The sequence below is a fragment of the Homarus americanus genome, unplaced genomic scaffold (genome assembly GCF_018991925.1).
Source record: "Homarus americanus isolate GMGI-L3 unplaced genomic scaffold, GMGI_Hamer_2.0 scaffold57980, whole genome shotgun sequence".
NCBI classification, from domain to species: domain Eukaryota; kingdom Metazoa; phylum Arthropoda; class Malacostraca; order Decapoda; family Nephropidae; genus Homarus; species Homarus americanus.
This window is the reverse complement of record NW_024716703.1, coordinates 23247432-23274466: the sequence shown is the minus strand read 5'-3', so window position 1 is coordinate 23274466 and position 27035 is coordinate 23247432. Positions and strand designations below refer to the sequence as shown.

The window sequence follows — 27035 nt, the reverse complement described above, 5'->3', positions numbered from 1 at the left end:
ATACCTATCACTGTAAGTAATTTTTTTCCATTGTGCAATGTATTTTCAACCACTGGCTGCTGCGCTTTTCAATAAACCGCAAATTATTATTATTTTTATACTCACACATAATCAATGACAACTTCCGTGCTGCTCACTCCACTAAGAGTCTCTCTGGAAACTCTCTCAAAGGATGGTTCAAGAACTTGATTCAGGGTAGCGTCGTGCGGCTCCTGTGCCTGTTTGTCATATATAGGGTATATGTGCAGTATATATACCAACAAACGTATCGTTCTCCGTGAAGCCCCACCTACCATCTGCTGTCGCAACTCCGGACTTACATTACTTTTCGTCGACAAATTATCCTGTTTCGACGGAAGTTTTAACATAAACAAGCAATACTGAACGTCATTAGTGGGCACAGTATTATGAAAGTGTAGTATTACATGCTATGTGTTACGTTTGTTTGCTTCTGTTCGTGTGCGAGCCTTTGACGAGCACACACATATCAGTTCTTGATGGTAAGTTTCATTGAACATTTCTCAACACTTTTGATTGTAGCTCATTCTTTATGCTATATTCCTTAAATTTTCAGAAGCTTTACGTCTCATTTTATAAATAGCTGTAGTCATCAACAGGTGTGCTAAAACATTCGCCGAGAGCTACGTTCAAGAAGTGACATGTACAGCGTATGTGCTTGTCAGAGAGTCGCAGTGTGAGCAATTATTAAATTAAAATGGAAAAATAAACATTTCCTGCGATTCCAAATTTTTGAGACACTCCAGCGATGGACTTTAGTATGTTCTATTTGTTTCCATTTTGTTTCTAATGTAAGTTAAAAGAGACGAATGAGGAATGTCAGGTGTCGACGGCAACAATTATTGTGTATGTTTTCCTGAAGTAAACCTGGGGAGCGGAGATGATGCTGGTGTAAAAAGTCTTATGTAACGTTCTTCTTTAATCTGATCCTTCCCTTCCTACTTTTTCTGCTCTTCGTCGTCTAGGAAGGAAAATAAGAATACATACTTTCTGTTCGTCCATGTTCCCGCCTGTGCGTCTAGAGAGGGCGTCGGAGCAGCAGTACACACACACGCAATTAGTCTCAGGACCTAGATGTTACGAGTCTTCGAAGTTGTAGTAGATCCCAGTGCGACCTACGTAGAAGGGAAAGGAAATAAATTCGAAGAGTATTTTGTAATGTTGGTATTTCCTTCAGTTCACGACGACTTTAAGGATATTGCGCCTTGGAGTTAGATGTTGCTTTATCCTCCCATCTGTATCCTGTACTGCTTAACGTTTGCGTCTTGTTTTGTTGATGTTGAAAAACCTGTTGACTTGTATTACTCAGGTTTGTATTGAAGCATTTTAAGGTGTTTTTTCTTTTAGTGTTGATATATCTACAGCACTTGAGACCACACAGCTATGAATTGTGTGGTGAAGCAAAAATCGGATACTTTATAACACTATATAATTAGGTATTAGGATCCAACAAAAGGGGTATATAATATTACGAAAATCATTGTTAAAGGTTAAATATATACAAACAAAAATGGTATCTTGGATGTAATGATGACACACATTTTGGTGCAGTATACGGTTTTGATCCCCCTCCTCCCTCCCTCTCTGATTCAGTGTTACAGCTTCGTTTTAAGAATCCCATTGTATTATTAGAAGAGTTATGAATCAACCGGCTGGATTAAGATATTGTAGCCGGGCTTATCTTGCGCCTGATAGTAGAACTCATGACGTAGGATGGTGACTGTTAGATTACAACGCGTGAACGACAAATTTACAATCCAGACGGATGTATCAGGAATAATGGGGAAGTGTTCATTATACTGCGTGGGTAAAACCAATGAGATAAGATATAACTGTTAAGTTCGTGGTTCCCTATTTTTTTAAAGTGACAGTAAATGCACGATGTTTTTTTTTTTCGCTTGGCTACTGGACCTTATAAGAGTAGTTAGTCTATTTTTTCCCATGATGAAACAGTCTTTAAGGTACTCTGCCTGAGCTGCAGTTAACAATTATCTTGGACAGTTAACGTTGCCCGACACTTTACTTCCTTTTTGTTTCCCTTTCTTCGCCAGTAGTCGGCTCTCTAGTCTACCCGGTTACCCGTTGTTGGCAAACATGGTCTTGCGCGGGCTTTTAAATGTATTTGAGTATGTACCAGTGCCAGTCAAATCTGATCTTGAATGAGCTCACACATTTTTCGTTCACTTATTTTATCCTTTTCGCCACTGATCAGCCTGCTAGCCGCTGTTGGCAAGTGCTGGGAAACAGTGAAATTATTTCTGGCAGTTTCATTGGATTTGCTATACCTGAAAACCTCTATGCAGATACCAAAAACATCCTTTTAGCGTCTCTCTATCAATAGTTGTGCCCATATTCCTATGTGAACAAATTTGGCCGACGGCCATCTTGGATTTATGCAAATTTATGCCATCACCTAGATCTGGTATCTATGACCCCCGACAATTTCCGGTTTCACTTATTATCATGGGCACAGTTGTACCGATAATATTTTCACACCCATACTTATTCATATTCTGCTTCGTCGTCTATAAAACATGTATGAAACAAGCACGTTACCCCTAGAAAGAGATTTGTTTTCTGTATTGCCTTTGTATCGTAAATTTAAAATTATGATGTAACATGAATGAGAAGCATTAAGTGATATAAATACCTACCAATAGGTGAAGCATTCAAGATTCAATATGTATATGTTGAAAGCTTCAACTATATTTAAAGGTAGTTAAAATGTACCCAGATGATGTATATGAATTCCCAGCCAAATCTGTGATAAATGTTTTTGCCTCTTGTCAAGTTACAAGTTATCCATTCAAAACTGGAGTTATATGCCTTTGATTCGCCGCCACCAGAGAACTCGATGACTATATTGAAGTAATTGTCTTAAAAAAAGTCTAAAAACATTGATCAGAAAACGTCATGTTGATACAAAACAGCATAGTAGACCAAAGAATAGGCTGGCCCTAGCCTCGCCCGACGTCCCCAGGTATTACGATGGAGTGGTGATTAGCCCTGACCACGACACTTAACATTTATTGTAGCAATTAACATCCCTATGCAAGTGGTCAGATTATGATGTGTAGACAAGCGCTCCTTATATATAGTGTATAAAAATATGAAACGTTATTGCCTCTAATCTGCTATCCGCAGGATGGTGTGGAGGGAGATACTGACGCTGGGAACAACAGCTGTCTGTGTTGCTCTTCCGTGCCTATTTTACCATATATTTCACTAATCACTCCTTCAGATACGTGATTCTATAAATTAACACTTGTCATAATGCCCTTTAATATATATAGAGTAAGGTTATTGTGTTCATTTCTCATGGCTGGTGTGAACAGTGCGGTGACTTGCAAGGGGTATTGGGGAGTGCGTCAAGGAGAGATGGGTCATGGGGCGGGGCTGAGACAAGTCGTAAGGTCTACCACACTGATAGTTTCGTTGTAAGTAATCAGTGTTTTATCAACACGTTTCATATTTGTTATCATTCATATAAATAAAACATTATCCTTTTTTGTTTATTATATATGCGGTCATATGTCGTACAGTTAGCATCACAGTTTGCTGCAACGGAAGGCGAGAGCCTACTTATGCAGTGGGACCTAAAGTTTTTTACAATGCAATGTTTCTGCTTTGATGGAGACCATAGTTATTATGTCATTGTAGTATATTTTTAAAGATGCTCAGGGTTAGTCATACAGCTATGTTTGTCTTTGATACCCCCAAAATGTTCTACATTACGGAGGGTATACGCAAACACTTGTTATCTTGAAAATAGGTTCTTATTCTCGTACGGGAGATATACAGTTGTACCCCACTTAACGCGGTCAATTGAACCCAGAGGGTCCCGTGTTAAGTGAAATCCGCGTTAAGTGAACAACAGAACATATGGGATTAATTCCAATAGAAACCAGCCCGACCCCCAAACTCCACTTTTTGACGACACATAACTATGTTGTAGTAAAAATTTTATCTTAACTTTATGATGGTATGAAAAAACAAGTAATATAGAAGAGGTTGGGTTAGGAAAAATAAAGGTTAACATAGGAAAAATGAAGGTTAAGTTAGAGAAACTAAAAGTTAGGTGGAACACTTACGGTAGTAGAAGAGATGGGTCGGCATACGGGGATGGAGGCTGGTTCCGAGGCAGAGGGCAGATTACTGGCCCTCAGGTGAATCACCATTACTAGGTGAATCACCATCACTGTCACTTACAGTTGTCAGGGCTTCCCTGACAAATCCCTCAAAGTCAACTTCACTGTCACTATCACTGGCTTGGGCTGGCTGTGGTGGGTTGCGGGCGAAGAACTCGGTTATGCTTTTTTGACGGCTGGTGTTTATGTTGTCATGATACACCGTGATGTACGGCTCCATAGCCTGCACCAGCCGGGTATGGAAGACTTCATAGCGGTCATCGTCATTGTCGCGGGAAAGGACGGACTTAATTTTCTCTGCAAACTCTATGGCACACTTAATATCACTATGACTTAAACTAGGTTCTTCGGAGAATGACGCACCTTCTTCCTCCTCTTCACTGGCGTGTTCTTCTTCCAACATCTCGTCGGCAGTCACTTCAGGATCTCTGATCACCTCCAGGATGTCTTCGTTGGTGGTCTCGGAGAAGCCTTCAGCTGTAATATTGAGCGCAGCTTCTCTGGCAAGGTCCACTGCTACTGCAACAGTCTGAACCTCACCAGTCACAGGTTCACTCCTCCTCTCACCTGGTATGCCATGCAACACATGTCTCCATGCGTGACGAATCGTAGCAATAGTCAGCAGATCCCATGCCTCCACCAAGAAGTCTACAGCTTGTTTAACGTTAAACTTCTTCCAAAATTGTTTGACGAGAAGTTCTTGAGTCACCACCTCTTGTTCCTTGTCCTCGTCGCTTTTGCTCTCGCTGTCGGTGTCACCCAGCTTACGCAACTCATCCTTGGTGTTGGTAGAGTCGTTCAGGAGCTTGAACTTCTTTGCAGAGTACGCAGCTTTCACATTGCAGATCAACTCCTGGTCCATGGGCTGGATTAATGACGTAGTGTTGGGAGGAAGGAAGACCACTTTTACGTTGGGGTGACGATCCATAAGTAGGGGCGAGTGTCCAGGTGCGTTGTCAAGGAGCAACAAAATATTGAATGAAACATTCTGTTGCTCGCAGAATTTCTTCACGTCGGGAACAAAACAGTTGTCAAACCAGAAGAGGGACAGAGAAGAGGACATCCACGCCTTACGTGCGGTTAGCCAGTGGACATTAAGCTTGTTCATGTCCATATTCTTGTAGGCGTGCGGCTTGCGGGCTGTGTGAATCACCGATAACTTTGGTTTACAGGTACCGGAGGCATTGGTGGTAAACAGGACGGTGATGCGTTCCTTCTGCAACTTCCGACCCCTTACCTTGCTGGCAGACTGGACAACGAAGGTCTTGGAAGGTAACTTTTTCCAGAAAAGACCAGATTCGTCCATGTTAAACACCTGGTTGTCAGTGTACTGTCCTTCCTCCATAATCTCACGTAAGAACGGAGGAAAATCTCTAGCCGCCACACGGTCAGCACTCGCTTCCTCACCACCAATGTTGATGTTGGTGATCTTGTTCCTCTTCTTAAACCTATGCAGCCAACCAGAGGAAGCATTGAAGGGTTTGGGCTCTGCAATTCCCAGCTTACGTGACACTGCTGCGTATAGCTCACGTGCGTACTCCTGCACTGAGCGCGTGTCCACCGCCATGTTGCGTCGCGCCTGACGAACCAAATAACTCACCAGCAAATTTTCCACTTTTGCCAGCACCCTGTTCTGGCAATACCTGATAGATGAAGCACCTGCAGACTTTGTGATTTTCATGTGCTCTTTGATCTTGGCTGCATCCTTCTTGATCGTGCGAATCGTAGATTCGTTGACGCGATGCTGGCGCGCGAGATCAACTTGCCGTGTTCCTTTCTCCAAATCTTGAACAATTTGGTACTTCACCTCGTAGCTTAAGGAACGTCGTGTCTTCTTTGGCTTAGTGCCGCTGGGTCCAGGTAAGGAAAGGTCTCTCTCTGGTGGCAGTGGTGGTCCGGCGGAAGCCATTTTACGGAACAATGGATGCGCGTTTACACGGTGTGGCCTTGAGGGATGAAACTGCCGCGGCTAGGTCAAGCATCGTCTCTCCTCCCTCCCTCCCTCCTCGGGGTGGTCACGTCATAATACTTTAAGCCAATTACAGCTAGCAGCGGAGGGGGGTAGGGATGCATGGCCAATCACAGTCCGATACATCATATGACGTCAGTGATAACGCAACAAAGACACACACTGCGCAACCTTACCGCGCCGCTTGCCCAAGCGGAGGGAGGAGGAGGGAGAGGCAGGCAGGCAGGCGGGCGGGTGGCGCGTGGGGCAAATCTAAAAATAGCGTCTCGAGCCGGACACTCACCGCGTATATGATGAAAAAATCCGTGTTAAGTGAAAGTTCAGCTCTGGCGAGGCACCGCGTATATGATAAAACGGGCTAAGTGAAACCGCGTTAGGCGGGGTAATACTGTACAGAGGAAACAAATAGACAGTGGGCTTCCACACCATAAGGACTAGCGATCTCAACTCTCTGTATCACTCCGTGCTGGCATGTACAGATGCCAGCATTCACAAGCTGAATACATAATATGTAAATATAATAATTCACATACATAACAGGGTGCATAATAACCATAATTACTATACAATACACAGAAGGTACTTAATTATTTTAATTTATTCCTTTAAGTCAGTAACAGGTCCAGCCGCCTTCCTTCTCTATTACCGCCTGTAACCTGTCAGTCATGGAGGAGACGATGGTCTTTATTTGTTGGGCGTTGGCACGAAACAGTTCCCACTGAGCCCGAATGTGGGCCATCAGCTGCTCAGGTCTCCGTTCAAACTCCGGCTCCCACGTGTTGACGATGTTGGTCCAAACATTTTCGATTGGGTTGCTGTTACAACCCTTGCTAGGCCAGTCCAGCCGCTGCAAGTTATCCTGATTCCCAAACCACTCTTGGACAGCTCTAGGATGGGGCCAGGAGGGAAGGGAAAGTTCTTTTCCTGAAGGGTGGGGAGGAAAAAGTTTTGAAGAATATCAATATATTTTTCTGCAGTGAACCTCCCTTCAATCCTGGTTACATCACCCATTCCATGGATGCAAATCCAGCCCCATATGTTGCATGTGACATGACCACTTCATGCATCCTCATGAATAGTATGAATCTGCAGAAATATTGTCTAAATTTTTCTTCAACTTAAATTTCCTGCACAAGATGATGGTATTCGCCAAAGTTTGGTCTTTTCACATTTGTTTCATGTACCCACTTCTTTTTTCTTTTTTTAGACATTCCCAGGGTCATGAGTAGAAATTCCTTCTCTTCCTCATAAAACCACTGAGCATTGCCTTCCATCTTGACTGATGCAATGATACTGAGAGTGTCTCTCAAAATACTGTACATGGCTTGCATAGTAAGCATCGCGACCAAAAATCCACAGCATAGCTAGCATCGCATCCAGTGTGAAACGGCCTTTATGCTCAACCATAAGGAATTAAAGAAGATTACCTGATGGCAGTTGTTGGGTAAAACAAGAATGGTAAGTCCCCCTCCCACCCACCTTATTCACTGCTGCAAACCCAGAGTGCCAGCCCAGGAAATGCAACAAAGACTAGGGGATAGGCACAGCTTGCTGGTCCAATTGCCATTAGGCTTGATGAAAAAAAATTATATGGCGGGATGCCCTTACTAACATTACCTCACAGGGTGGGAACAGTTGACAAAGCAGGGCGCATCTTCCTGAGGTAATCAAATGCCCCCAGCACTACCTGCTTACCTATCTATTGCTCCAATCAAATTGATAAGAAAACTTAGCAAGCCTTAAATACTGTTGGGACAGTACTTAGAAAGCCAGTACAACCAGTGGAAATATTTAAAAAGATACAAAACCCCGGAAATGGTTCGCACACACACACACACTATAATGTGCCTCATTCACTTTTCTGTACTACAGTTCAGTAATATTTTACCACTGCAAGTCTGAAAAGTAAATCTTTTGGAGCTTTGGAGCCTTGAAAAATCTTGAAATTGTGAAATATAAAACATGACTAAAGATAAAAATAAGACAGTACTGTATAGCCAATTAACATATTTTAATGATTTTTTGGCACACATTTATTTTAAAATTTTTCACAAGGGAGGCCTAAGCTGAGGTATAGATAACTATTTTATTTTTTAAATACAGCATGACTTAAATTTCTAACTACCTGTATATTCAAAAGCTTGACTAATAACTGAAAGGATAATGATAATTACACTTACACAAATTATTTTTATTTTAGATTCAAGAAAATCATGTAGAACAGAAACAACAGTTACCAGAAATATTTACATTAATGGTATTTGCGACACATAGCGGGTTCGACTTGAGGAGGGGCTGATCTATTGGCAGAAGAGGGAAGGGAGCCAGTGACTGATTCTGATTCCATTATTGTGTCTGAGAACCCAGGACTGTCGAGTTTTGATTGGTCGGAAGTGATTGGAGAACAAGAATATTACAGTATCTAGTAATAATCAGTCATGTGGAGGGATCTTATTTGTATAGGCTGGAAGGCTGCCAGATCACAAGATGAATTATTAATATGACTACACAAGCCATCATTTGGAGGGGTTCGTTGTATATGGTCATGAGAACACCCAACCATTAGTTCAAGACACTGCTTTTACTAAATGGACTGGGGATTATTGCAAGAGTTGAATAATACAACTTCTGCAAACTTTGAATCCCCCTGAGTAGCAATAACTTTCAAGATTGTTGGCAGTCAGCAAAAGGCGCCAAGGACGGCTTTTTAGGGTGTGGACAACAAACAGACTACATGGCAGCCTGAGGCCACTGGGCAGCCTTGCAGCCTCGCCTCTGTAACGCTGAGGTGAATTCGTCATAGAGATGGCATAAAGGAAATTGTAGACCAAAGAGTATTAAGTTATACTGTTAAACATATGAACAGTACCAACTCTGTTCATTTCAAGATCAAAAGCAAAAGGGCCCTGCTTTTCAGATCTTTATGTCCAAAAAATTTCCAAATACCTTTACCCAACACTCCAGTCAGGAAGTCTCCCGTTAACACCTTCCAGCCGATCCCTCACACACAGGGCAAGTCTGTTCCAAAACAGCTTGCCATGCTTAAGCTCTCCTTTTACATAAATCAACACAAACACATTCATTGTTTAAAACTTATTTACACATTAGGCCAAGATCATATACGAGACAAATGTAATCTGGTTGTAAAAAGATTCTTGCAAAACAATTTATATTTTGGTTAAAATTATCTTATCTTTTTGACTTATTATTTGTTTATCCAATTAGAAATTTTTATCATGTGAATGTGCCGTAAATTCTCGAGCAGTACTTGGGCCTGTTTCCAATGGAAACAGCAGGTTTTGGACACGGGAGCATGGCCCATCCTACTAGAATACACCACTTGCTCAATGGACCTACACCAGCCTCCAACTTTAGTTAAGTAGTGTATGTCACAAGCACAAAGGATTAGTTGTTAATGGATTGTTTTTGTAGTATTTTCTAAGTTTGATGCAGAGATCTTAGACAAGTTTGAGGCAAGGGTGAATGAAATGTTAAGACACAGATGAGTTTTTCAGTGAGTGTTTCTATGGATGACTGAAGCACATCAGACAATCCAACACATAGGATAAAATCAAATACAGTTAAAAGAACGAGGATTGGGCACTTCTACCTACAGCCATAATAGGAAATGGGATGAAGATAGCAAGATTAAAGTATCTTCCATTTGGGCATTTTCTAATAGTGAGCCTTTTAGTAAGACACACAATGCCAGTTCAATTTTTCCCAACTCCTACATGGCTTGTGAAGAATTATGGAAAGGGCAAGACACATTGACACAATATGAACAAATTTTTTTCTTTTTGTACATTTTTTTGTGAGCACCCACCCCAGTGTTCCATTGAGGATAAAGGTGTACACACATCACCACCCTCCCACTGCCATCACCATATTTAGATTGCCTATTCTTCAGAGAAAAAAAATCTGGTAAATTGCTTACTGATTCCCTTTTGATAAGATCTCTCATATCCTGACTTGGTCAGGATTTACATACTGTATTGTAATATTGCAGGTAGCAATTCAGAGTGGTGATGACAGGTGGTGGGCCTCTTGGGCACAATGGCCCCGGCTGCACTTGTCAGTGTGCTCGGATGGGCACCAATGACATAATACACACCACAGCAGTCCCAATACATTATACATTCTTTGCTGGCTTGAGTCTGGGATCAGCACTGCTGTGAATGCATCTCTTGGCATAGCAATGAGCACCTCACATACAGATTACTTGCTATACTGGTGTGCATTTTGTCCAGGCATCTCACGAGATCAAACTAAAATATTAAGAGGGAAGAACCTCAGTGTCGCAAGGGACTCTGCTCTCCCCCCACCAAAATCCTACACACTACCAATTTGGTAAGCTTCATTCCATATTTAGGTACAACCTTGTCAAGCCTACTTTAATTAGGATTGTTTGTAGAATTGTAGATAGTAGCTAAATAAATGCATGGTGTGTATCTGTGAGTAGACATAAGTGTGACATACAGTACTCACAGTCACTTACATTTTAAAAGTTAATACCTGCAATTACAAAGTTTCAGTCTTTAAACTGAATTGGATGAACCTCAAGCTGGCATAAAACATGTGGGTAGAAATGTTAAGATGGGTGAGGTAAGGAAGATTTTGTGCACTGAGGCAACTTTCCTGGACAGCAGAGTCTAAGGTACAAGTGATGCCAGGTTTACAGGTGCACTGCTCTTACATGCTTCTGAGCTATAGGATTTCATAGTCACAGAGTTACTAACCAATAATATTTGTATAATTTGAATTTCCTACACTGCTTTCATTTATCAATTACTATGTAACCTGCAAACTGGCAGCACTAGTTTACAGCTGGTTGGTAGCGACTGACTACAGTAACATTGAAGGCCCTGTGGGTAATGGGTCGTGATGATGACTTATGCTAACAGTTTACCCACACATAACTTATAATATATTCATCACTATGGAAATATCTTTCTTGATTTAAAACCAAATCATGGCAGATGCATGACAAGGAGAAGTTTTGTCATTATTATTCATCTTATAGAAGCCTCACTTTGTAAAAATGACAACAACAACGATGATGTAGAGAAGTACAGTACATTATTCTCACAGCTTAGTTATACCCAAGCTATAGTTCACAGATAAAGTATCTAGAAATGTGGCGCAGATTGCAATCCATTGAAGAAAATTCCTGAGGGTGCACAGGATACTGTTGCTTTGCCAGTGGTACTCCATTGCAGGTTTGTCTAACAATGTTCAGCTTATCAATAACAGTTATTGCACATTTAAGCTTATCAGAGGATGGTCTGTGGAAAGACAAGCCAGAACTCTTCAATGCTGGTGATTTTGGGTGGTGCAAGATTTCTTCACAGAAGATGGTTCTCTTTTTAAAAGAATATAATTTGGCATAATTTACAATTATTTTATAAGAAAATTAGCATGATAGAAATAGCTTTAAGGCTTGTAATTGTTTATCCCAACACATTAAGTAGATGTTCACAGCTAACCATAACATTCAGAAGCTAAAGGAGCACTGATAAAAGTTACTATTAGTCACTAACAAGTGTTTAAAACAAGTGCAGGCCTTAGGTAAGTTGTAAATTAAACCTTAATTTATTTACTGATTGAAACAAAACCACATGCTAACTAATATTATCAGCTCTTAAGAACTTATCATGGCACCACCCAACACCCCTTGGGACGGCTTGCGGCCACAACATTTACAAGCAGCACCTCGTGTACATTTTGATCGATGAGCACGTGGTCAACTGCCATACATGCACATAGTGGCTCGTATAAATGGACGAGTGCACCGAGGTCTGTGCGTGTGTCTGCAAATGGGATTCAAGTCTGTAAGAACAAGGTCTCTCTGTTTCCACATTGAGTTAGTGCTTAAATGAGGATGTACGTAATTTACCTACAATAAAATCTATAAACTAAAAAGTACTATCAGCTAATCATTTTAAAGAATTTTATTTTAGTAGACAATCTGAAGTGAAATAATACAATTGTAAATGGAATTAACTGAGGCATTTGGAGCCAAGGCCATTAGATACAATAATTAAAATAAATAAATCTACAAAGGACAATGAGAGAGAAAAAAGAAAACTCCTATGGAATCAGCAGAAATTAAAGCTACCAGGAGTCCAGTGGAAAAGGCTGGTACCCTGTGTCCAGACTCTACACGTTGTACTAGTCAGTATTTACACTGTACAGTTGAGACAGCCCAGGTGTCCCATCAGCAGAGCCTTGTTGATAATGCAAAACCAACTTATTTATGGAATATCAAACTGCATGGTAAAAGTAGCCAGGCTAGACTCATCGACAGAGGTGGAGTTAAATATATTCTTGCCCAGTGATGTGGTTGGAACTTTTCTTGCATTCCATGGGATGGCAGTCAAAGAGCTGGCAGTAATTATTGCATTCAAAGTTCTTGTATAAAAAAGTTATAACTATGCACTTACAGTATTTTTCAAAGGTCTATCACAGATTCCACTTCTTCAGTTAAGTATGGTATCTCTAGTTGCACATGCTTCAATCTAAATCTCGCACTTCAAAGTTTTTCTGGCAGTAGAACAAATCCACATTCTTAAAATTCCATTTTATAGCACCAACTCTTCTCCAACCTTCTGTTGTGAAAGTTTCTCAAGTTTTAGGGTTGGAATGCTAGAATGGCAGAGAAAATACAAAAAGGTAACCCGAAGCAAACAGCATCTTCAGCCTTGGACTTTTACCAACATGAGGCTGCACTGATGACATAAAATGAAGGAATCAGGTTGAGGATGAGCACAATAAAGTGTGCTAGAGGAAATTTGTGATGGATTTTTTTTTTAAAGGAAATGGAAGTACTGTATAACAAGAGAATCTTAGAGGGAAGTAAACTTTAATGCAATTAAATGAGGAAATTAAGTATAGTAAGAGGGACTCCTGGGCACAGTCTTTTGAGTGGAGATCCGTTGACACATTCCACAGTGGATTGGGGTAGCTAAGATGGATAACTCACTGGTTTGCCATTTTTGACTAACTGTTTGAGTCCAAGTGTACCTCTTCAAAATGATAAATACCATTAATTTTCCAAATTGCCAAATGAAGTTAATGACAATTCCCTAGGCAACTGATTATTAAAATGGAGTTACAATTTGTCAATTATGGGTCACCAGGAGACAGCAGGAGGGTAGGTGTTGCCAGTCCCATACCTTCCTTATTCTCAACAGTATTGTTATTACAAGTCAATGGCCTCGTTTCAACTACCAACCTTGATATCATTTTATGTACTTGCCTTATCAAAAAATATAAACTATATTACTCTTGCTGTTTGTTCCATAGTTTGGATCGAAGCAACTAAAATGAACAACTATTCAAGCATTACAATTTCAATCTGTTATAATGCAGCAATATCCATCTCCGGGAATCTTTTGTGTGACTAGAACGGATTGTTTCCATTATGTTATTCCAACACAAAACACTTACTTATACACAAGTGTAGAAGTAGACAGTTTTTTGTGTTAGGCTGGATGGAAGAAGGGGCTAGGATTTTGGAAAATGAGAAATGATCTTACATGTGACAAGAGCAATTACATATCTGTCTCATAAAAAAGAAAAATATTTTAATATATCTGCACATCAATCACTCATCACTGCTCGAACACTTCTCCTGTCGTTCACATATAATTTATAAAACCTTCTTAAGTTCACATCTTCTATGATAACAATGTGCTTTGTATCATTCTCTTTTTGGCATAAATGACAAAAAAATAAAAATCTAAAACATCATGGTGGGTGTTGGTTTGTTGCTCCATAATCTTGTTTAAAATCAGCCTGCAAGGTTCCTTAGATATCATGGAGAATGGAGAAGAGGAAGCGAATTAGTTTTTTGATGAATATTGAAAAGCTCCTCTCACTAAACCGAGGACTGAGGGTGTTGCTAGGTCTCCTTTGTCAACACAGATTCCTCAAAGTGGACATTAAATTTGCTGAATATGATTTTGCTTTTGGTGGTATTAGCCTGCCTGCAACTCCTCATTCCATGTTATTAAAAACTTGCTCGGCTCAGATCCAACATCGCCTGGTACCACCACAATTCCTGGCTCCTACACACTTGCCACCACCTGAAAAGTAAGTTAACAGGTTACCATTTTGTGGGAAAAAATTTAATTACCTCATAAAAATGTATATTTTCACCAAAGGAACTAACAAACTATTGCTTCCAAACAAAATTACTCCTTTCCACTGAGTTCTACATCAGCTAAAGATCTTAAAAATTTTACAGTATGTTTCATTAATCAAAAGGATTAAGAGTAAAATGATATGCATAACTGTACAGTCATGAACAATGAGTTCTAACTCCGCACAAGAAATTTTAGAACAGTTCTGTATACACTAGCGTATATTTCACGGTTTGGCCTCCAAGGGCATTAAAAAACTTATAAACATGTACTGTAATGCTAATACTGTACTTAAATTTCTTATGAACCAGAGAGCTGCAGTCCAGCACAAGGAGTCCTTGCTATCCATATACAGTACTGTACAGGCACTGTACTCACATGTATAGCAATTTTTACCACCAAGAATTCATTATTCCTCAGCCATACTCAGTTATATGTGCTGTATATAGTAATCCTATATGATTCAATTATTTTGTATTGTATCTGTGCCTTTGACAATTTGTGGGAGGCGATAAAATATTAAATAATATATACTGCACAGTAATTTGAAATATCTGCTAGCAGGTGATGTGTCCACTCATGTTTCTCGTTTTAACACTAATTCAAACATTCCAAAACAATTAACATTTATATCCGAAATGTATGCATCATTTGATTAATTTTCTATACCTGGAGGTTTATGAGGTTAAGTAACAATAGCATACAATTTTATAAGTTGAAGTTTGAAATGCAGTTACAGTAATCATTTCTAATAAACACCATTGACGAGAAAGCTGCCCTGCAGATATAGGTGGTTCCAAATTGTGCCAAAATCTTGATACAGTAGCTCAATTCTTAACTGCTGAATGTGTCTTTGATGAAGTAATCCAAAACTTTGCTATGGCATCATAACTTCAAGATTCTCCCTTGCCTCGTTGTCAGCCTGTATTGCTGACATTTTGAGCTCAAAGGAGCCACAGTATTTTACATCTGTCTTAATAGAACTTAACAAAATCAGAAGACTCAGTAAGCAACTCAGGGGGTCTATCATTGTAAATTGCTGCCCGCATCCATGGGAAGTACTGTACGGTAGAGATAATTGAGCTGAGAACAGTTAGAACAGCTCAAAGGTAGGGGTGTTGCAAAACGTGTCATCAGAGCAGGCCTGACCTGAACTGACCTGACCCGACACAAGGAGAGTAAGTGTATTAATCCCTTGACCATAATTTATGGTCCCGACTTAACAAGACAGCACCTGTGGGCCACGTCCTTCAGTCCTTGGATCCTGGACTAAAAAAAAGTCACATATGACCTCTGCAAGACCCAGGTGACTCCAGGGATCCCATGAAGTCTATGGAAGCCCAGTGACCCAAAGCTCTATGCGACCCTATTTGGGGTCATGACCCAGTGTTTGGGAACCACTGATCTAGAGAATTCAGAGAATCTCATAAATGCATTAAATTAAGTGAAATATTGATATTAACTAATTCTAATCAATCCTATAAAGTACCAAGCTCTAGTGAATGCTAGGCCTTGTTCACTGACAAGCAAGAAACGTCAAGTTTTGAGTTCAACTAGTTCACTTGGCTCAAACACTGATGAGATTAAGATTTTTTTTTTGAGATGCTATATGAACATAAACAATGTGATCCCGAATCAGATTAATGACTCTGTAATTCAGTAATTTATCCTGCTCCCACTATGATTACAAGGAATGAATGAACAACTGCTTTAGTTTAGGCTGCGTTCTTTCATTCTCAAAGGTACGTCAATCTGTGTACATGTAAGTCAATATATTTGTTGAATGAGTTTATTTTGTGCAGTTTAAATAAGCAAGTAGCTCTACTAAGCTTGTTAAGATCATTGGCATGACATAAGCATTCATACTGGAAGAGAGTATCGTTTGCTAACCGACCCTACAAAACATTTGTTAACATCTCAATTTAGGCTGTGTTCTTTCATTCTCAAAGACATTGTATAGAGTTGATGCTACCTTGGGAGGTGGCCTAGAGATAGAACTACAATATTGGATCTCAGGCTGGAGGTGTAGTGAGGTCTATTAAGATCAAAGAAGGTGTTTTATCCATGACCTCTGGTGACCCCCTAACATCAACGGCTGTGTGAAACCAAGACGTGGTTCTCCAGAGAGACAGAGAAAGCTCTTGTTATAGTCAGTGACATTTTGATAACCTTCATATTTTTATGCACTCCCATCATAAAATATGTAAGATGAACACAGCATAGAGGGAATAATCATGGAACAATCATCCCAACCATCGAGCAAGTAAATCATCTTAATTATAGGGCTCGACCAGTACCAGAGGCCTATACTAGATGGACGAAGCAACTCACGGGCAAGAATTCAGTCATAGCAAACTGGAGTGACTAAGGGACCGATCCAAAACACTTCGTGTCCATGGTGCCTATCGGACTCTGAAGGTATCCTTTATCAAATTCATACCCGGAGGTGTCACAAGTGGTCAGTAATATGCCCCTCCACCAAGCAGTGGTGTGGTCTCTGATCACGACAACATGCAACACAGGGTTGCAGAGACAAAATTGCCCACGAGGAAGCATTCAACAGGTGTGTAAACTGCAAACTGATGGGATTCCTGTGTGGCACCCTGGCAGTCCTAAAGCTCCTACACCCCCTCAGCATCCAGACCCGCTATCCAGGCAGGTCTAAAAAAACACTACTGCTACGAGGGAACTCATTACGGCCATCCCCTGGCCCACCCTTCCTGCCAAAGCTCCAGGATCATCATCAGCAGTCAACACTTGATCTGCATGGGGCAACACAGACGTATTGATACATCAGGTAGCTGCCAACACACCCCGTGAACACACACACACACACACACACAAAGTGAAAAGATTAATGAAATAAAACATTTCAAAGTTCAATTTACATTTCAAAATGATATGTTAAAGAACCTAAGCGATACACTACAGAAATAAAGAGCACCACCAACATGAAGCAGTAATGGGAAAATTGCAGTCAAATGGAAGGCACTCAAATGTCAGGACAGTACTAGATGTGGAAAATCAACAGCCAACAGGAACTCATGTCCACGCAGAGGAAATCAGTGATACTGGGAGCAGTGTCACGGAGGCTCCTGTGGTCAAAGACAATGAAGATGAACAGATAATAACACAAAATTGTGATGATGTAGATTGTGACAAAACTGTGTGAGTGTCGTCCGATGAAATACAGCAACTGCTGGCTAGTATATGCTCCAGAGGTGTTTCTAGAAAACTCGGGCTCCTCCTGCCTAAGGCGAGGACAGAAAAAAGATACTATCTTAAAGTGTCTCTAACTTCTTTCCAAATGCTGTACATGTACTGTAAAGTGCATAATAGCCAGTGTTAATACAAGACAGAAGTATAAAGAGGCGAAGGTGATGAGCTGGAACATCTTACCCCTCAGAAAACAATACCCTGACCTCCACCACAAAGTTGTGACGGAGGACATCGATATCGTGTGTCTGCAGGAGCGTCTGCCCAATTATGTGCACATTATCATGATCCTAGTTCTACTCAGTGGTGTAGCCAGTGGTGATTGGTTACTTAGTTCCTTGTTGCTTAATTAATGGTTGGGCTTTGTTGTTTCGTATTATATTATACTACGTACTATAGTAAACAAACGGCCTTGAGTTGCCAGCTGTCTCCAGCAGTGTTCGAAGAATCTTGAACGAGACTGTACATACCTCTCAATCGAAAATTCAAATTAACTCGAAAACTAAAAAATTATGATAGAAACGCTATAGAGTAACGTAATCTCATTTATTTCTGCTCTATGTCCATATATACAACTCAATATACAGATCCATGGACACTTTCAAATATTAACCTCTTATGGTAATATCAAATTACATAAAATACGAGTGGGAACATAAATATAGAAGAAACAAATTGTTACCTAAAGTGCATCGGAAGGCGGCTCAGTAATGGTGAGGCGGCGGGTGGAGATAGTGACCCCTCCGTCACTGGCAGACGACTGGATGGAGGAGTGGTCGTCCGTGTCACTCTGGTTGCTCGCATAACCCAGGATGTCTACCTCATCTGAAATGTAAAATGTTCATGTAGATGATGTATTTTACGCTGTTCGACTCCTGTGACTATCATTGGTGTAAAATAAAATCTTGTAGCAACCTGTACAACAATTACAAAAAAGAAATATGCTGTCTATATAAACATGGCACATGATTAAACAATGAAGAGTGTCAGAAAAAAAAAGATGAAAGGAATGACGCCCCTATACTACTCAGGTGCAGTATGACCATACCAGGAAGTTCCTGGTAGGAACAAAAACCGAGAAGTCGAATCTAAATGCAAAAATTCTCTTACACAATAAAGTAGCGACTGTTTCAGTAAACTTATCTTTACTATCAACATCGATATTCATTCTATGACATTGGATCAAAATCTTGCTAGATTAGTCAGGTAACATAAATAAAATATCAAGCCATTAATACTTTCCCGAGCATATTTAAAGAACCAAAGGCATTTTGCTTTGAGATGATGATAATAATAATAATAATAATAATAATAATAATAATAATAATAATAATAATAATAATAATAATAATAATCGATCAGCTTTCCAATAAAACTCTGTATACAGTACTCGATTACTGAATTTTCATCAACGTCAAATTTTCTAGGTGAAAACTTTACAAAGTTACTCAATTTATATATTTTCACTATTCAGTCCCTCCAAGGCTAATTTTACCATGGAGAGGTTTCTTTAGCACAGAGATGGATATGGGATTATTTATTTTCAATGCGGATTCCATGGAAGATATAATGAAAGATCATCTTGTTGAAGTGAAGGCCACTGAAAAAATCCCAATGGAGTCTGAATCAATGCAGCCAGGCATCTTCTGGCGTGCTCAGCTCTAAACGTTCCCACAGTTGACGAAGAGAGCTCTAGAGGTCCGAGTACCACTTGCGACAGGTTTTCAACGCTCCTACACATCTGAACGAAGGTCTGAAACCGTTTGGATGTTAGTGATGACATACGTGGTGCCATTTTAAGGAAAGAACCTCGTTTCACCAACATCATCGATCAAAAGCAAGAGCAAAAGAGCCACTAACTAAGACTGTGCCGGTGTGTAGTATGGTTGTAATAAACCTATGCATTTACAAATCTAATCCTAATTCTAAGACTTATTTCTGACAAGGGGTACGAAACAATCTTATGAGAACTCAAGAGGTGAAGGGGCACTAAACAAGGTTAAGAACCACTGTTTTAACTGGAGGACGGGACAAGGTCAACATTGAATGTTCCATATGGCAGAGAACAGGAGCATTACAATACCCAAAAAATTCAAGTCATCAATTTGATGGTCATTAGAGTCAGGCGGTCACTGTAATAGCATACGGTAAACATTATTCAATTTCAACCCGATAATAAACTCTGAATCAATTAATAATACTTGATGAACATTCGATTTCGCCAAGTAACAATGTCGACCAAAACTGCCTAGAACTATTTTTTTTAATTGTAAAATTATCAGACGCATAAAGGTTAACCAATAAGATTCACAGTGTTTAAAATTCGAGTCAATCCGAAGCCAACTTACCGTCCTCATACCTACTATATTTAGAGCTGTGAGGGCGGCCGCTGGTCCCTACAGGCCCAACACACCAGCGGGACAAGTTACAAGGCATATGAACACCCTCGAGTCTTCCTTTAACTACTAGTGACTACAGTGCTTTGTTGGGAGAGGAAAGATGAGCACAGTTGGATAGAGAGAGAGGTGGGTACAGGTAGTAAGTTATAGTACAGGCAAACTCTGACGTAAAGACTTAAAGCTTGTAAAAAAAAAATCTAGAAATATTCGTTTAAGATACAGTTAACGCAGTGGTGAACTATTACAGTAATAAGAAAAAAATATAATTAGTAACTCACGTCTAACAGAAAACATTGTAGGGGGAAATAATGAACGCTAAAAACACTGATCACACCGTCATTAAATTTTAGAAAACAGGGGGAAACGCATCTAGTCATCGTCCACTCGCATATATCGTCACCATCTCTAGTTTATTTTGGTGTTTATATCTCGGTAAGGTAGTCAGCTAGAATATGAAAAATAATCGAGGGGTTAAGATCACTGATATTTTTTGCAATCAAGACAATACAGCGTAATTTTTTTTTTGCTGATAATATTTTGTCTCACTAGTTATTTACGTTGTTTGTGACGGGTAAATTAAAGATCATTTTGGTTGACTATATAATGAGTTTCTCCAAAGACGGAAGAATTTTCTCAACAGTTTAGTATAGTACAACACTGTTTTCCTTATGTTCCAATATTTGAAGAGAATCAGTTTCATGGTTAATATAAACACATTACTTTCACTAAAACTTTGAAGCAACAAACTAAACATCTTCATTAAATCACTGTAGGCTGTATTGGGTAGTCTGGGTACGTGAGTGACTTACTGGCGGATCATGAGGACATCGTCATATGATTTCGTCTTCGGATGTAATACGAAAAACCATTTGAAGAGACTAACCCTGATAGACTGTTTAATGCTATAGAGTTACAGAGCCAGCGGTCTTCCCAGTAAATGAAATGCGACAGGCCAACACCGTAGACTTACGTACACGTTAGTAATTTTTCTTTTGTGCATTGTTTGTGTAATTAACATTGGGTATATCTAAAAAGCTGGTCCTCTGCTGCAGCAGTCCCCTAAATTACTCACATTCCCTTCAATTGGTAGCTGTTGATAAAGGTGTCTAACAGCATCGCAAGCCTAAATCACTAAATAATTTTGGCTTTCAGATCTTTTTCATTATGCAAGTGTAATGTTTCACAAACAAGTAAACCAAATTCTCATTCTAAATAAACTTTATTTATTTTCAAACTTATAGAAACGGTTTTTTTTTTTTGGCTATGTTGGGAGGAGGGAGACGCGAGCGTTGCGTTAGAAGTCTCTCCAAAAACATTGTACTGACGCCAGCATCCACCACCAGATGTGGTCTGAAACAAAGACTCAACCTAGTGCCAAACTCGCGCCCTTGAAAACCTCTGCCAGGGTAGAGCTTGCTAGGCAGGACAAAGACTGCTCGCCGCCACCAAATCAACTTATACCCACGCAGTCCCTTTCCCAGCGCCAACCAATCAACGCACATCATGTCATCGTGTTTACAAATACACCATACATACAACAGAAATAGTCCCGAACAATTTTCAAGTACAGATCCCACACAAACGGGTGAAACCTTAATACTATATACTAAGGATAAAATAAATATACAAAGCAGAAAAACAAGATGAGACACCCATGGTAGGAAACATTACGCTGAGAAGAAAATACGAATTGGTGACGTGTGACAACCCCCGGGTACTTACTTAGCCAGCACATGACTTCTCCGTGTTCATTGAAAGACTGTAGACACCATTGAGAGCCCCACGAGTCGAATGTATTCAAACAGAGCAAGCGATCTTACTTCCACAGCCCGGATCATTTTGAGATAATGTTCCACTGCGCACTTCCTGCATAGCAAGCGAGCGAGCGAGTAGGAGGAGGGAGGGAGGGGGAAGATATTAGGACTGGTGGGGAAGAGAAGGAGAGAAATGACTGAGAGAGTGTGAGAGAAAAGGGAATAGGGCAAGAAAAAAAGAAAGCCGGAGGGAGGGAAAGGGAGGGGGAAGGGGTAAAATACAGACCTGGAGGATATAATGCAATAGAGAAGGGACTATGAAGACAAAGAAGAGGGAGAGACTCTGTAGAGATCGGTAATTGAGAGAGAGAGAGAAGTCTTTTACTTTACTTCCTCTCCATTACGAACAAGCAACGAGAGGGAGGGATGAAAGGAAATAATGGAAAGAAAATGGAAAATAGAAGCAATGAATGGAGGATATAAAAGTCTCTCTATTACTTCACATCACCATCTTCTCTTGTTCGCCCTTTTCCACCACATTTCTTCCTCTTGTCCTCTTTTCCATTTATCCTTCTAATTAACTGCAAAGAAATGGCTGAGAAACATGAAAAGTAGATACCGATAGGGAAGAGAAGTTAACATCGTAAAGAAGGAAAAAATGAGGTGTCAAACGAACGAACGATGATGATGATAAGGTCAAGATGGAAGAAAGTAGAGGTGATATATCAAAAGTTCCTTACGTTCCACTGTCCTGATGATGTCCGCCGTTTAAGTGTCCGTCTACGAGACCCCAAAAGGAAACTGTACGTCGCTTTGTGAGCCTTCATATCTTCACGGCACAAGGCACATCCCGCACACCTATGACCTATAATGTTGGGGAAATGTTTTTACTGTCCTTGTATGACCTAGTTTTCCGCTAAATGAGGTTACATACACACACACACCTAGTTTCCGTCCGTTACCTACTACAATTAAATGACATGTATGTGTGTGTGTGTGAGTGTTGATGGGGAACGTGATTGGCCATGCTCCTCGGTCCCCGGCCAATCAACTTGGTCTACAGTATACCATTGACAGATCTTACAAAAAGCGACTCGCTGATAAAGATTCGGCTTTTCGATAAGTGTTTACGTTTACCCATATATTTAATAGTTTTGATAAGTTTCTATAATCTACTGGAGTTAACGGAAGACATATATCAGAGAGAGACCCCAGATCTTGAAGAAAACGTTAGGGTAAAGCTCTGCTGCTTTTAACCCAGCAGCAAGCGACCAAGGTCACGACAAGGTAGGGGGAGAACTGAGCCTTTGGCACTCCTTCCTACCAGATATAGGCACAGGAGTCCGGCTCACCCCAGCTGATACTGGTGAGTGGATACCCAGTGGGATGGTGAAAAGCCGGAGACCAACTGGTACTTTATTTAACCAGCATTATACTTCATAAATCTTTATAATCACAATTCTCAAACAACTGAAATGAGTATCCATTAATACATGCAATTCCTACACGAGTGTCTACTGTTGGCAGATCAGGTGTTAATGGTGAGTGTGTACCTACGTGACGTGGACCAACTGTGAGGTCCATGAGGTGAACATGACTGTGACTCGCGGTGAAGCATTATGTCCTGACATGTCGACCACACACCCACAAGATGCCAGTTGGATTTACCAGCTCATGCCACAGACTGTGTTGTGGGCACGTCCGACTCCCATCAGTTGAGGTGCCCAGCTACCTGGTGTCCTTACTAGCAACACTCACCTACTGAGGTAAAGACAAACCGTTGGTGTTGCTGCTTAACCTGGCGTTCACTAGTATGCCACACAGAAACATTATCCAAGAATAAGTTTTAGGGGAGCATGAACCCCAGCCATCCTTGCCGTCTCAGCAGTAAACATACTATGTGACACGTCGAGTCATATTTCAACTTGCGCCACTGGTTTATACTCATCTTTTTATATTTATGCCATTCCGCCTCTCTTACATCCGCCGGCATGGGGTGGGGGAGGGGAGGGGAGGGGAGTGGGGAGGGGTGGGGGAGGGGGTGGGGGAGGGGAGGTGGGGGGAGGTGGGGTGGGGGCGGTGACGATAGTTTGTTATAAAGAAATATACTTGAGGATAAATAAATTGTGATGATAATGATGTTACTGATGCCGATAATGAACAGTATTTGGGGACGTCCACTGCACCATCAGAAAGAACAACAGTGTCAAGAACAACAGTGAACACAAGATGATGAAGTGAAAAGCAGTGTGCTGATGAGAACATAAAAAGTGTCATTCTTAACCTCCATCTGCGCTTAACAATGAAACTATCACTCGTCTTCCTCCCTCTCTACCATCTACACAACACTGAGACTCCCCCTATGAACAGTGAAAAATACCAGTAGTGTCCCAGTGTGTGTGTGTGTGTGTGTGTGTGTGTGTGTGTGTGTGTGTGCGGAGACAAAGGCAGCAGCAGTGACAGAGGCAGCAGCAGTGACAAAGGCAGCAGCAGTGACAAAGGCAGCAGCAGTGACACAGTTAAAAGCAGCATTAGTAATATCTTGCAACAACACGGAGGACTCGACAAAACATACAGCGAAGCATAAATGAAATAAGTAAGGGGAGACAACAGTAAATGGAAAGACAACAGACGAATAATGGGGAAGCGCGAGAGACATTTCCTAGAGGAGTGTGTTGTTGTATGGACCGCATTTTGAAGTAAGAAAAAGGATCTTACTATCGCTGAAAACTTCGATAAATATCAATTAAGAAACTTTTAAGTTGTAAAAGACATAAGAGTGTTGTGGTCGGCATGGATGAACTACTATGGGAGAGAGAGAAGGTTGCCTCTGATTGGCTAAGAGATACGAGAACGGCGTCCCCTCATTTGCCTCTCAGAATGGTTGCTTAAAAGGGACGATATTTGTTGTCTTCGTAACCTTTGACTGACTGTAAGACACCAGAATAAAATCTTCTTCGTTTCTCTGATTGGCTGCGGGGGATCAGGACGGTGCCATCAACTCTTCTGATCTGGCCAATAAGAGGAGTAGTGGGTTGCATCCGTTCATCCTGGTTGTGAGATAGTTCCCTCGAGGGGGTTGGGCTCGTCGCCACTCTATTTAACAACTCAGTGACTCGAGAGAAGTTAGGTGGGCTGGTGATTGATGATGTCTTTAGATTCCTCGTTGATCGAAGTCTAGAGGAAGGACCCCCCCCTCTCTCTCCCTCCCTAACAGTCCTCTCTCCACTCCTACCTCCCTCCTTCCCCCCGCAGTCTTACAGTGTGCTTGAGGGAGGGAGTTCGGGTTAGACTTGGCAACCTATACTCGTGGAGAAGGTGAACCTGCCTACTTACGGTGTGATGGTGCACACCTACAATGTGAGTGTGATGCGTAAACTTGGTCACCTACACCACGAGGGTGTAAACTTGGCCACCTACACCTATAAGAGAGTAAACTTGGCCACCTACACCTATGAGGATGTAAACTTGGCCACCTACACCTATGAGGGTATAAACTTGGCCACCTACACCTATAAGGGTCTAAACATGTCCACCTACACCTATGAGGGTGTAAACTTGGCCACCTACACCTATAAGGGTGTAAACTTGGCCACCTACAGCGATGAGGGAGTTAACCTGGCTACCTGAGTCGCCTGCATAATGATAACCAGCTACCTACCTGGTTAAACGCCACTGGGCAAAGTTCCCAAAAAAGACGAGTGTGACTAAAAATTGGTGACTGGCTGCCTTGAGTCACACTTGAAAATAAAAATATCCCTCACTTGCGAAAAGACATACAACACTCAGATCAGAAAAGGCAAGCATTGGGTTACACTTTCTAGTTGTTTATACAGTACAGGTAAGATGAGTTGTAGAAGCTGCGGTGGAGCATTTAAACGAGTACAACAAACACGACTCTTATTCTCAAGGCGAGAGTATCACGTTGGTAGACCCCTCCCCAGTGAACGCCTTATGTATTGTTCGATAGTGCTGGGTGTGACGGCCCTCCCATAACACGCGAATGCTACCCTCACACACAGAAAAGGGGACAGAAAATGGAGAATTCTTTATTTGATTATCAGGCCATCGTAGGGTTGTTAGCTCCTAGGGGTGGTGTGTGGATGTGGTGGTGGCGAGATGGGCAAGGGGTGGTGGGGAGGGGAGGGAGAAGACTAGATGGCAGCAGGTTGGAGTTGGAGGCTTGAAGAGAGCCAGCTGCTCGCCAGATGGTCCTGTTTGGCACCAGCCCATACCGCAAAAGGGAAGAAAAATAATCCCAACGCTTGCAACAGTTAAAAAAGAGGTTTTGCCCGAGGCTCACGTGAAGACCCGATGGAGTGTTTGTACTCGCGTCATCTGTAAATGTTTAGACTCTTCTGTATGCAAACTGTACTGCTCCTTAAGGGTACCATGGCTGCCTCTAGTATTGACAACAAACACAGTAGTTTAACATCACATCCGTATCAAGTACGCGGACGTCAGTTTCGACATCCAAACGAGAAGTGACAGGAAATTTTCACTGTATTCTTACCACAGGAATACTGAGTGTAGGAGCGAGTACAGTACTTGAGATGAAACACATGATACTCTTATGGTGCTCACTCAAGCCCACGACCTACAGTTTAGTCTTTTATTCTTTAGTTACTGAACCATAATTTACCTCATATTAAACTAATAAAATAGGATTTACTAGTCAAAAAGGAAAATAAAAACATTCACAAAATTTTCAACATGTAAAGATATTCTTCCCACGTGCAGTGTCTCCTCACCTGCTGATGTGTGTTACATCACGTAATCCTTGGCGTGGCTCATCTAATGCGGCCCCGGCCTGAGGTATCCGTGATCTGGTGTACATTCCTGAGCCAAGGAGCTGGGCTCTCCGCACACTGCCCGCCCGTTTACGTCACAACACACACCTCGCCAGGACTATAATTAACTCTCCTCTTCCTTCTCCCGCTATCTCCCGTGCATCACCTTCCTTTACACACCTCATCTCTCTTCTGTTGCGAATAAGTTGTGGTATTGATATATTTCAGCAGCACCGTCTTATTTTTGTCTCCTGTATAGCGATATTCAAGAGAATGATTAAACATAACTGTACGTTCTTGTAGAGACAACTGTCATCACCCCTCGCTGCTCCCGCTCACCAGTGTCTCTCACGTACGTGTGTGTGTGTGTGTGTGTGTGTGTGTGTGTGTGTGTGTGTGTGTGTGTGTGTGTGTGTGTGTGTGTGTGTGTGTGTGTGTGTGTGTGTCTGTGTGTGTGTGTGTGTCTGTGGGTGTGTGTGTGTGTGTGTGTGTGTGTGTGTGTGTGTCTGTGGGTGTGTGTGTGTCTGTGGGTGTGTGTGTGTGTGTGTGTGTGGGTGTGTGTGTGTGTGTGTCTGTTGGTGTGTGGGTGTCTGTGTG

The 27035-nt window shown here is 41.2% G+C and overlaps 1 protein-coding gene across 1 annotated transcript in view; it reads right to left on the bottom strand.

Annotated features, from left to right (window-relative positions):
* Window positions 1–8311: 8311 nt before the first annotated feature.
* LOC121858337 (max-interacting protein 1-like) overlaps window positions 8312–27035 on the bottom strand; it is a 57035-nt gene continuing 38311 nt past the window's right edge. Inside the window, exons 3-4 of the mRNA XM_042354733.1 lie at window positions 18178–18320; window positions 8312–14222 (exon numbers count right to left, since the gene is read on the bottom strand). Coding sequence (XP_042210667.1) covers window positions 18178–18320 — 143 coding nt within the window. The 3' untranslated portion in view covers window positions 8312–14222. The remainder of the gene's footprint in view (window positions 14223–18177; window positions 18321–27035) is intronic.